The sequence below is a fragment of the Cryptotermes secundus genome, unplaced genomic scaffold, assembly GCF_002891405.2.
Source record: "Cryptotermes secundus unplaced genomic scaffold, Csec_1.0 scaffold318, whole genome shotgun sequence".
NCBI classification, from domain to species: Eukaryota; Metazoa; Arthropoda; class Insecta; order Blattodea; family Kalotermitidae; genus Cryptotermes; species Cryptotermes secundus.
Window position 1 is genome coordinate 431,145 of NW_019730108.1, and position 12,510 is coordinate 443,654.

At 39.2% G+C, this 12,510-nt stretch overlaps 2 protein-coding genes across 6 annotated transcripts in view; both read right to left on the minus strand.

Moving 5' to 3' along the window:
* LOC111866141 (lisH domain-containing protein ARMC9) overlaps positions 1 to 2,658 on the minus strand; it is a 14,224-nt gene extending 11,566 nt beyond the window's left edge. The window contains exons 1-3 of the mRNA XM_023854796.2: positions 2,290 to 2,658; positions 1,699 to 1,866; positions 247 to 630 (exon numbers count right to left, since the gene is read on the minus strand). Of these exons, the coding sequence (XP_023710564.1) occupies positions 247 to 414 (168 nt within the window). The 5' untranslated portion in view covers positions 415 to 630; positions 1,699 to 1,866; positions 2,290 to 2,658. The remainder of the gene's footprint in view (positions 1 to 246; positions 631 to 1,698; positions 1,867 to 2,289) is intronic.
* Positions 2,659 to 4,592: 1,934 nt separating this feature from the next.
* Positions 4,593 to 12,510, minus strand: part of LOC111866125 (crossover junction endonuclease MUS81) — a 10,924-nt gene continuing 3,006 nt past the window's right edge. For all 5 annotated transcript variants that reach the window (XM_023854764.2, XM_023854763.2, XM_023854760.2 and 2 more), the window contains 6 exons: positions 11,163 to 11,316; positions 10,029 to 10,317; positions 8,550 to 8,680; positions 6,967 to 7,186; positions 6,137 to 6,463; positions 4,593 to 5,855 (listed from right to left, as the gene is read on the minus strand). In XM_023854764.2, the coding sequence (XP_023710532.1) occupies positions 5,610 to 5,855; positions 6,137 to 6,463; positions 6,967 to 7,186; positions 8,550 to 8,680; positions 10,029 to 10,317; positions 11,163 to 11,316 (1,367 nt within the window). In that variant the 3' untranslated portion in view covers positions 4,593 to 5,609. The remainder of the gene's footprint in view (positions 5,856 to 6,136; positions 6,464 to 6,966; positions 7,187 to 8,549; positions 8,681 to 10,028; positions 10,318 to 11,162; positions 11,317 to 12,510) is intronic.

Consider the following 12,510-nt stretch of genomic DNA (forward strand, 5'->3'; position numbering starts at 1 on the left):
ACAAGTGTATTAGTGTAAGTGGAGAGTACTTTGAAGGGGATTGAAGGTTTGTGCTTAAAATTTGAATAAATAAGTTTAAAAAAAAATAAGATCAGTTTCTTTTGGGTACCCCCTTGTAAATGTTTCCATAATTCATTCGATTTCATCATGGTCATCATCTGAGGACTGTATGCTACTCAATGCTGACATAAAACTTCTGACCATATTTGGTTAGATAAATCACAAAGAAACTAACGATGCACACACCATGAAGAGCTCCTGGAATGAAGGATGAGACACAGGGTCACTGACGAATGGGAGGGCATAGTACGGCAGGAACTCAGGTTCAGCACTGAACTCAGTGCCCTTCGAATCCAGGAAGTGCCTCAACACTTCCATCCCATGGGTGTCATCAGTCTCTGACTCTCCTTCCATCTCCTCAGTCTGCAACTGTTCACTCTGATCCAGCACCTGCTCACGTCTCTGCCCTGTACTGGTGTCGCCTGACTGTATGGACGCATTGCCGTCAAGCACGGCGGCCTTGATTCTCTTCCTCAGGGGCAAGACAGCGAAGTGAATGTGTAGGTAGAAGGTCAGCTTCTTACACTCCAGCTTCTCTTGTATGGATGGCGGCACAAGGACCTGCCATGCCTGGAAACAAGAATGAGATGGTATCCAGAGCATTTCGAGATTGGCTTGGCCAGGTGTCAGGTGGTGTTCAGTCGTGGCCCCGCTAGACAAGCATTATGCTTCTTCACTATTAACACCACAGGGCTGAGTTGTTCTTGATAAAACGTCAGTCGCTCAGCCACTCAAGAGTTTCCCAACATTTCATGGAATGAGACAGTTCATAAGAGCCCTCCACAGGTCCTTATTCTGAGCCAGATCAAGCCTGTCCATACCATCGCCCCCCCACTTCTCTAACATACACACTAATACCACTATCAGCTAAAATAATAATAATAATGCTGCTGCTACTACTACTACTACTACAACACTAACAGTTATCCCTGAATTAAAATGTGGCCACCAGAAATAAGTTCTGGGAGATACAAAATTCCTTTTGTCTGAAGGTAATAGTTAATGACACTACTGCAGACATCACTATCAACAGAACTTAACAGTTAAGGTCCAGAACTTCATATTAAGCAAGCTGGCACAAGTTGCAGTGCTTCTGACTTGTATTCGGAAGTGCCTCGTTTGAATCTTGGTTGGGACACTGGTTATCCTGACTAAAGTTCTCATGTGGTTTTCCTCAGTCCCTCCAGGAAAATGCCAAGATGGTACCTCAAATTAGGACATAAACACTTCCTTCCACATCCTGTCCAAGTCGTCATTCATTAATAATCCAATAACTGGATGCTACACAGTCTGAGTTACTAACAGCATTATTAAACAAACAATAAACAAATGGAACAAAGAGAACTAAACATTTACTTGAACAACAGTAGAGGCATTACACTGCACAGACCCATCAAATTAATATGCTTCCTGTCGAAACAAAACTCTGTTTTGTGTTTATTTTCAATGGTGTAACTAATTTTACAGGTATCCTTTCTTGAGAAGACTAACTTTTACTGAGGTGATCAAGATGTTCCATGCCTTGATGCAAACCAGTTCACTACCGCGTTCATGAGAGCACACCACTGGACCACATCCTGGTCCATTAAAAATCAAAATAAGAACAAAATAGACACACTGCAAACCATAAATTCTTACATCAAAGAAATTGTTCAGATTTCTATGAGCAAAATGCTCCAGTATTTTTAACAGGCTCTCTTTCTTGATGCGGTCCTTCTCTGTGGTAAGCGGTACAACATATCCCAACTCGGTGCACTCTTTGGTGAATGCCTGAAGTGTGGAGACCAGGCCATAACTCTGAAGAAACTGAAAGATAGGAAATGATAATTTGTGAGAACTGCATGTTCCAGTTCTCCTCATGGTAGCACAGAGCAACCTGCTTACAAGGCACCTAGTTCAAATAGAGACAGGCCCACTGACTAACATCCTCTGTGGCTTTCCTTGACCAAGTCAAGCAAATGCCACTTCCTTCCAATGTATCACTCACAGTCATGCCAACACACATTCTTTAATCTCTACCACCTCTTCCTTGCATCACTGCAATAATGCATGCATGAGGTCCAACAGGCTGAGAGTTGCACACACTTCCAGTACTAAATTAGTTCATTATTAATACTGTTATCTCAAGTTAAAATCCGGCTGTCATCCCAGGAGCAATGCTAGATTTGATAAACTGTTATCCCACCAGCTCAAATTATGAACAATTAACCAAAACCATAATGTTCTTACCTCACTGATCAGCTGGATACAAAACTTCTCAGCTTCTTCATATTGTGCAATTTCAGCATGCAAGACGCTTTCTGTCCTAAAAGCGATATAAGCAAAATGAATTTTTACCTACATGTGAAGAGTAGGAAATCCAAAAATACCTGACTCCAGTTTCAACACATTCATCAAAACGCCATCAAAATCCTATGCATCAGCAAGCACAACATTTATAAAGGAGCCACAACAGTAATTTTAACATGGTAACTACAGTAACCTTATGCAGCACAAACACCATCTACATATGGAAACAGCATGTAAGAGTTAAATCTGAAGGAATCTAACTTAAAAACATGTGAATCTTAAGAAAGTCAGATTTACTTTACAACTGCCCTTTCANTGCCAGTTATTCCATAGAAATTTAATTTCGATAGTAAGATATCATGATTAACACAATCGAAAGCTATGACTGATCTTGATATGAATCATGAATCGTAACTTAAATCAACCGCTCTGGGCTAATTTCCAGCTGTTTACACACTTCATAATTCTATAAGGCACAGGGCTGGAACTGTAAGAATACAAACCTTTCAATATCCTATGTAAGATAACCACATATACACGGTGCCAAATCCCAGAAGACTGCTTTCTTCTTTCAATATCCTGTCTATAACAGCACAAAAATTGATCGACATTTGGGACTTAAGCGCACAAGACAGTTAAATATGGGATTACTGGTATTTATAATAATTCTTCCATATATAGAAAATATTTCTAACTATAACTGAAAGATGTAACACAGCACATTTCGAGGAATGTCCTTAATAATTTGAATGCATCGAGAGATCTATAGCTGCATCTAAGATTGGGGTTAAAATAAACATATTTATGTAATAAAATTAAACATTACTTCCGTGTGTCATTTTCCAGATGGCTTCCAGTTATTAAATCTTCCATCGTCGCCATGCGTTAAGCAATAAACAGCTCATTATCTCCATTTCTGTACAATATCAAAATTTTGGATCCTTGTTTGACACTTAACATGTCGCTAGACTAAAATTTGCTTCTAGATTATGCATATTTTCATACTCGTTTATTCTTCCTGCGTACAGCGCTGCCACAAGTATGCGATATTGATCGACGAACCAATGCATTAGAACACGGACTTAATTATAATAGCTAACGCTACGATTTAACAATACTCGGAGATTAATACTTGTGATATGAGTATATAAAACTATAAGGGCAATTATTCCAACACATAATGGATCTAACGCGCACAAGACCCATTCATTTTCTAAGATTTCATATGTTGGTACACCGAGAACGTATTGAAATTTTACTATCAATTGGTTGCCAATTTTCGATGTTACCTTGTCAGTAATGCGAATTATTCAGTTGAAAAAGTATAAAGCTTACCTCATTGTAGAAACGGATATTGTACTATTGTACATAAAGACTAAATGAACATGAGTAAGTCCAAGCTGTAGTTGAGGTTATGTTACAACAAATATTGCAAAAAGTAACTGTAACTATATGAGGTGTTACTGTTAGTCATAAACCCACGCAGTAAAGAACCCCTTTATAATACAAAAAAATTACATCACATGCAGTCAACAGAATACGATTTCGAATGCAATTCGCCTTACAGCACCGACCCAGATAGCTTTATACAGCCAATATCAGGGATCACCAACGTTTTAAGCAAGCTAATACAACAAAAATGTTACCATGTGCAATATATAAGAATCGAAAAATCGATACTCTTCCAAGCCAAGAAACTGTTAATGTTGTGCAAAGATGAAAAGGTATATCCTAATATGCATTAAATCTGGGAAGAAAAATGAATTCCCCACCATACCTCCAATACAGCCTAACATTTCATTGGTCGGGACTGATGGTAAGCACCAGTAGCAGTAGGGTATAGACACTGGTAGAATATCATAGGGGGAAGCATAATAGATCAAACTGGTCGCGGTGCATGGTGAAACCCACCCTCTCCAATAACTGACTACATACACATTATACATCAGAGAATCAATACCATGTTTGATACTGCAAAATTTGGGAATACGTGCCTATAATACAAACCTGTACATGAAATCTGGCCCTTTGCAACTTGTACTTTTATGTAATGTAAAAGCCATACTTCATTTTTAAAATCAGGTAAAGGAAAATTTACCAGGGAGGAAACTAGGAGAATAAAAACAGATTTGTGCATGAAATCCAGTGCACAGGCAGGTTGTATACAGTCTCACCTCTAAGAATGTGAAACTCTGTAAAAATTGAATTGCTTCAATAGTATGAATAGAATATCCATAATTACATAAAGAGCATATAAACATATTTTTAATTATACCACACTACTTCACACAAAAAATTATCTTAGCCTAATTACAAGTGTATAGATTTAAGGCAAAAACACAGTGAAAGAGAAATCAGATGCTTAAGTAATGGTACCATTTACTTGAAATGACAAATAAAGGCTCGTAGATAGAACTGCTTTCAGAATTAATAAACTGCAAAAGTACATAATGGATTGTTTCAGGATTTAAAACATCCTTGTTCATACATTTCATTTATCCCTCCACTAGCCATCACGAATTCAATGAAAACAAACTATAAACAAAAGCTGACAACTAGTTTATGAAATTTGGCCTTGCCATTAATAAGAAGAATGGTGCAAGTATGATAATTAGAATGTAAAATAGAGGATGGTCCTTGCTTTTCTTAAGACTCTCATTAAAAGGGTTATGAGTTCAGGTCTTGGTCAGGCCCATGTACACACTTTTCTGCTTACAGATTGACACTCTTACCTCCGCAAAAGGCGGAACTTTTCAGATGTGAAGAATATCATGCATCTCTGACGTTCAAAACCCTTGTTAAACTGTAGGTTCACTCGGCCAATCATACTCATGATCACTCTACCACTGGATGCCCCAGCCTTAAAAATGGCCTCCTTTGATTATATGGGAAATGCTGATCACTGGTGAATACAAGTCAAAGAAACAGAATTTTGACTATACACAGACCTGAACTAACATAATAGATTTGTCACTGAAAAATGTTATGTAAGACAAAATTGTGGCAGTCCTTAATTTGAGAGATTTGAATACCAATAGATCAACTTGAGATTACTGGCTCTTGATCACTGACACTGAAAGTTACATGATAGAAAACCTTAAACCAATGAACATTTAATGGGTACTCCAATGTATTTGGATTATTAAGGCTAGAAATATAAATCTCGGATACATGATCATGCAAATCATGTATATATGTGTTCCATGTCTCTCCAGTTGCTTCTCCCCTGCACTTCATACTGGTGACAACTGGTAACAATGTTATGAGAGAAGGTGGTTGGTATAGAACTTGTGGATGGTCCTGCTTATAACTGGTCCTATAAGACGATTCAGGGAGCCATAGCGGATGTTGGCAAGCAGTTTCTCCCCTGCTGACCCTTCAGCCTGGAATGCAGCCATGAGTACTCGAGGTGTTGGGTAACGCTCTACTATTGCTTGTGCCTTCTCAGCTGAAAGACCATGAAGCTGAAGGAGCTGCTTTATGAACACGTCCTGCACTTTGAGGGCCTGCGTATACAAATAAAAAGTAACAGGCAATGAAGCCTCAAAGCACAGCAACAAAGGGGAGAATGACACTAAATTTTTTCCCTAAGATCCATCTTAATAATTAGCAAACTCTTTGGTAGCAAAACCTGAAGATTCGACACCAATACTATCAAAGCCAGCCATTGCATACAATCAGATAACACGATTTCTACCTGAATTTTAGGAACTATTTCACGAATCTGAATTCCTCTTAATTACATCCTAATTAAACATTTAATCAGCAAGCAGGTAGTGTGGAGTACCTTCGTTTTGCTCGAGGCCATGTTGAATTCTGAGAATGTCATGAGAGACACAAGATCATCCCTGATATGGCAGCGTGGCAGACGGTCATGATGGCAGCTGACAATGGTCTTGTTACAGTATGTGGAACTCAGCAGTCGTGTCATGATGGACAGGTAACGCATGGAGTCACGATGGCTGGAAGTTGTCTTGACGGTGAACCTGTCCACCACTTGTGTGTTGATGGTTGCCTGGTTCAGCGTGTCTAGTGGCAGGGATGTGTGCATGTTATCTCCATGACTCTCCACGAGGTAAATCAGGTTCTGCAGCCCACTCTGCTTCATGCGAAACTATGCACCGCACAACATTAGTTCCTAATGCACTAAGCTACAATCTGCAGATTTATATTGCAACTAATGAAACGTGCAATACAAATTCAGCAGGAAGACCATTAATTTGGTTTGTATCACAATGGAAATATCTTTAGTATTTAAAATAAAGTTTTCAGCAAAACATTTTAATCCATCCCTGAATGCTTCTGACAGATGTGCAAAATATTTTGAACTGATGAAGTAAGGGTGTAACCACCTGAACTATGACACAGTCCTTGTAAAATTAAAAGTATTTTTGGTTAAATCCAGACAGCCTGAAAGCAAAAGAGGGCCCACTAAATTGGATGTGGCTGAGCACCCTACACCATGGAAACAGCCATAAGATCAATATTTCAGAAGTGCTTGGAGAGTGCTACAGTGTACTTCCTCAGACAGTGTGTGCCTCTATGTTATTCTGGTATATAACATGAGCAGAAACTAATATTGCACCAGTGGCATGTCACTGAAGACATCTGCTTCACCTTTTGTTCATGGAATCTTCCATCTCGGATGCTACTGGCAAGGTCATCCATTCTCTTGCGCTCCACTATGTATGGCAGAACCAGCTCTTGGCCTGTCACTCGATCACGACATACCCATGTGAAATCTGCCACCTTGAGGTGTCTCAGCTCGAACAACGTACCCAGAGCTGACAGTTCTGAGACAGCCACATCCTCAAGCAGACGTCTCGGCTCAGACCCTCTGTATGGAGGAAACACTCCTGCAAATATATGCCTGGCATTCTGATGCACAGCTAACATCAGTCAGTTTCTGATTTTTCATAATTTTATGTTCAATTTCAGTGATCTCAAGTCAGGAATCTCAGTATTAATTTTCCTTCATCTGAGATTTTCCTCAGTTTACAGTTCAAATCCACTGCTGCTCAGGGAAACCTTAAATGGGGATTTCACTGCACTGCAGTGAATAGGCAGTACATAATGTTCTGGCACATGATGCAACATAGTTTATTTAACACAGGGTTTCTCAGGTGGTCAGACTTGTCTCATTGGCAGAACACAATGGTCAGCTGGGTGGGGCATGAGGTCTTGAAGATTGGACCTTCCATTAATGATTAATATAAAAATAACATGTACAGAATTGTAAAAACAGTTTGAAAGTGAGAATCTTTGTTTTTCTATGGTGGGAGTACAGTTTCTTGATAAAATTACCAGTCAGATGCACGTTACAAAAGGGTGAAAATGACTGGCCTAGCACGTAGGTGCCAACATTTCAGCAGAGCCTGCTGCCACTATCTTCAGGTTCCTCCAAAACATCGGCACCTGTATACGAGAATACAAAGCCCCACGTACAAAATGACAGTAAGCTTCTGATGTGTGGGGTCTGCTAAATAATGAGTGTGCTTCCAGTGTCATGCAGTACACTCCATATCAAGACAACTTTAAACATGACACAGGTTCTCAGGATGCTTACTGAATTTTCTACAGCTGTAGTCTAAACGTCTCACCTATGCTTGTAAATTGCACCACTGATGAGCAACATGCTGCAATTTGATATTTTGGTTGAAATGGTTCATAAGCTTAAATTTGAGCTTCTCCCTAATTCACTGTATAGTCTGAACTTTGTGCCATGTGACTATCACCTTATCTGGACTACCACAAATCATTAGATGGTTGCCAGTTTTCAAGATGTCAGAGGCAGTGCTTCCCTGGCCTCGAGACCCACGGGATCTGTCCTTCCCTAAGGGCATCAAGAAGCTGATTGACCAATGCAGCAAGTGGCTGAGGCAGCAGAGGTATTACATCAAAATATGTTGTTACCTTGACCTTTCATAGATTTAATAAAAAGAGTCCAGATAAATTGTTTTTACTGTTTGAATTTCCCTCACAGTATTTCATTCCAAAATTGACATGTGTCTCTTCCAAAAATTTATGAACAAAAATCTGATGATGACCTGCTTGTAAGAACTGAAACCATTGTGAAAATTTCCCACAGAAGTGTGTGTTTTTCCTGTATGCTGTTACATGGGTCAACTGATGAACTATTCAAGAATGAATTTAGTCTTCATGTCACTCCGATACATCACAGCTAAGGTGGCCACACTCACCCAGCTGTTTCATTTTTGTCTACAAGGAGGATCACATCAAATGAGCCAGGTTCCAGGATGAGTGTATTATCTGCAGTTTCTTGCTCTTGTGGTGAGCACTTCTTTCTGTGAGAAGTCTTTTCTGATTGCACCTGAAACACAGCAATACAAACTATCACACTACAGACAGAGAAGTGCAACACGCTAGAGCCACCCAAATTTTAAGTTGATATCAAAAGGTGGGAAAAGACATACAACGCTGTGTGTGACATACTGGGTGGTGCAAAAAGTTTCATCATCTTACATTAGTTTGCACATCACTGTAGTTAATAAATACCATCCAATTACAACATATTATGTAGATACACAAAAAAAAGTTTGTCTGCTGGTATTTTACACACTTCTGAGCTGCTGCACCTAATTTGACTGAATATGACATGAGGATAGAGGACCTCAATGCAGAGATTTTAGGTACCTGATATAAAAGCAAGCCCACCCTCTTTCTTCTAATGGCATGACAAGGAAGAACTTAGCCAAGACAAAACATGAAAATGTAAATGCAAGAGGAGAGCAGGATGGGGAAAAAGAAGGAATGAGATGAAGGTAAGGAATGAAAAAGTTGCAGGTTTGTAAGGATGATGACATGATGGACAAGGGATAGAAAAGAAACAATGGAGAAAGAAACAGATGATTATTACAATGAACATAACTTTTCAAGATATTACACTTCTTAAGTATATGCATGCACTATGCCTGGGCAATGAGGGGCAGATTAATGCTTAAGGGAAGTCACTTAAAGTTTTCACAGTATTTCTCCCTCAGTGTATACATTTCACAATTAATAAAAATAAAGTTTAAGTGCACTCCTGGTGGCCCTTGAAGGGTTGAAGCTTGTTGGGTCCTTGAAACTATATTATGTTGTAATAAGTTGGTACTTATTAAATACAGTTAAAATTATGTATTTAATAAAATGCTAAAAAATAAAGTGCTGAGAGATTTTGAATGAAATGCATGTAAAATGTGTATTAAAGGATCTGTTTAGTTTGGTTGCCCCATTACATTGAAAAATATTCTTCACTTTGAATTTTAAACATAGGTATCTTATTCAAAATTCTTTCCCCCCCCCCCAGAATTTCAATTTNNNNGAGAGGCCACATATTTTCAGTTCCCTGTTGGAGTAACTCCAGTGACTAAATCATTCTCTTTGCTTTGCATACACTAACAATTCAAGCTATTATCAACATGGCAATCTAACATATGTATGAGTAAATGTAGAGAATTTGGTGACCATTCTGTGGATCTGACAAGTTCACCTGTAGCGGCATCTGAAATTTTCAAAGAGCAGGTAATATGGATGTAAAACTGCTAATTTTTAACAACCATACTGAAAGTCTCCAGACAAAGATTTGAATCCAAGACCTCCCAAATAAAAATCGTGGGTGCTAACCACTCCACCAGCATGCTGAATCAACCTGTTGAAAATCAGGTAAATGTGCTCACTGAACTCAGATGGCTGTTCTCATAGTCTCTCATGTTGGCAGCAGTGGCTTTTCTCTTCATGGGTATGGGAGCACTGACAGTCAGGCACTGCTTGTTATCGCACATGAGTGTCGTTGCTACGTCTCCATTACCAGCAACAGTGCCATCTTGAGTTTCAGAAATTGGACTGTCATCATCTGATGTATCTATTGAAATGATCTCTGGGGCAGCAAGATGTTTGGACACACATGCATCGCTCCCGTCACGTAGCTGTTGAGCCATAGCTGCACCAGCATCTGATAAGCTGAATCTGCAAGACAACACGCAAGAGTCAACTTGTTGCTCAGCCTTCAGAAGTCCCCCTGAATTCTTCATAAAATTTGTAAATTCAGTTTCAGCATAATTTTACACATTCCTTTTCTTTAAATATAAGCAAGGTGCGATCTGCCATCAATCACCTAATTAAATTCGACATACATCATCTTCTCTGCGAACAGAGATCAAAGAATAGTTACTTGATACAATTAAGTGGAACACAGACGATACATGCTGTAAAAATGTAATATGAACTTGACTGACACCGGACAGCGTCCAATGGCAGGATCTGTGAAGTCAACAATGAATTTTGTCTTTCAAAACAGCACTGAACTGAATGCAGCTGGTGACTAAATAGGACTGATTTGTATTCAAGAGGTTCTGGGTTAAAATCTCGGCCAGAGACCAGCTATTCTGAAAGTCTTCTTCATTTTCTCTGTCACCCCCAAAGGTAAGACAATGCTTCAAACAAGGCCATGACAGCTTCCCAACACAGCCTTTCCAGTTCACTAATTACTGATCATTTTTCCATTTGATGCTATATAATTGGAACAACTGAAAATTTAACTAATTAAACAAAGAAACACAAGGAAATCTTCTGGGCCATATTATTACCAACAGCTTTTGCAGACTCAACACCATGGAGATAGTAATACACTGCTTGCAGTTGGAACAAACACACAGTGTCCCAGGAAGAAAGGTCAATATTCTGGGAGGTCACAGCATCTCAGACTGTTCAGAACAGCATACATGTTCAAACACACATTATTGCTTAGAATGACCGATACTATGACCTCCCAAAATATTGATCTTTCTTCCTGGGACATCCTGTATACTTACTTGGCAGGCGAACCATTTCGTAGCACAAGACCTCGTTTAACAAGTCCTGCCATGGATGACCAGGCAGTGTAGAATGAGCCTGAGTCAGACTTTCTGAATGAAGTGTCACAAAGAGGCTGAGCCATTGTCTGCAGCTGCAGCCGTGTCAGGTAACCTGTTCAGAAATAATAAAAAAAAGCTTAGAGAAGTGTCAGAAAAATATTCCTGTCAGTAAACAATTCTGATATGTGACATACCACAGAATGATCTTCCATAAGCAATCACTATTCCCATCCAGAAGTATTTCATTCTTCATGTATTGATCTGAACTTGAACTGATGCCTGTGGATCAACTATACAATTTACTTGTAAAGATAACAGCAACATTTTCCCTGTGTTTAATTACTTAAGCACCTCACCGTGAAGCCATATGGGGAAGTGAAGATGTAACTCCATGCATCCTTAACCTTAGCACTTGACAAAGCTTCATGCCCCTTCCACTTTAATCCCGAAGATAGAGACTCCAGTACCCAAGGGACAAGAGGCTCAGTGGAGATCAGTGTTTGTCTCAGCATCACAGAAAAGATAAAAATCTCTCGCCCATGCTGGTAATCAAATCCCTACTCCTTGGCCTGTTGCCATAGCAACTGAGCTATCATGACTTCATACAGTTTACTTGTGGACCTTGTAATTTTCTGAGGTTTTCACAGCAGAGAATGTGAAGACTGCTGTCTTCTGTGACATGCAGTCTGACAGAAGGGAACAGACATTTTGAAGGAACTTGCTGACTTTATCTTCCATCAGAAGGCCATCAGTTTCTACCAGACTGCATAGGGTCACAATGTTTTATTTTATTTTAGATTCTGTACAATATAAATATAAGGGGGCATTTTAAGGTACACAGTGCTTTAACGATTATCCTACGGCCCTTTAAATTCCAGTTGTGGCAGCCATACGGAATTCTTTAAAGGGCCGCTCTTAGAAATCCGTAAAAGCTGTAGTCACTTACTAAATTTGCTCCTATTTCTGCAATTTCTGTGATAAACGAACGAAATAAACGCTGTTTTTTTCTCTAAAGAATATAGAATCAGATATTGTAATTTACAGATTGTATAAAACATGTTAAAATTTTTGCACTGACACCAAAGGAGAATTTTCGCAGTTTCTTGTTTCTGTGCAAGAATTCATACGTTCTGGACACCCCTGAATGGAAGTTGCTGATGACGACACTTGTGCAAGTCACGGTAAGACCGGATGTTGAGTCTAGAGCTTATCGTTGGCTACTACGAGAATGTGGACAGTGGAAGAATGATATAAAGTCACGTGTTGTTGCATATAGAGTTCTTCTAAACAATACGTGTACTGTTCT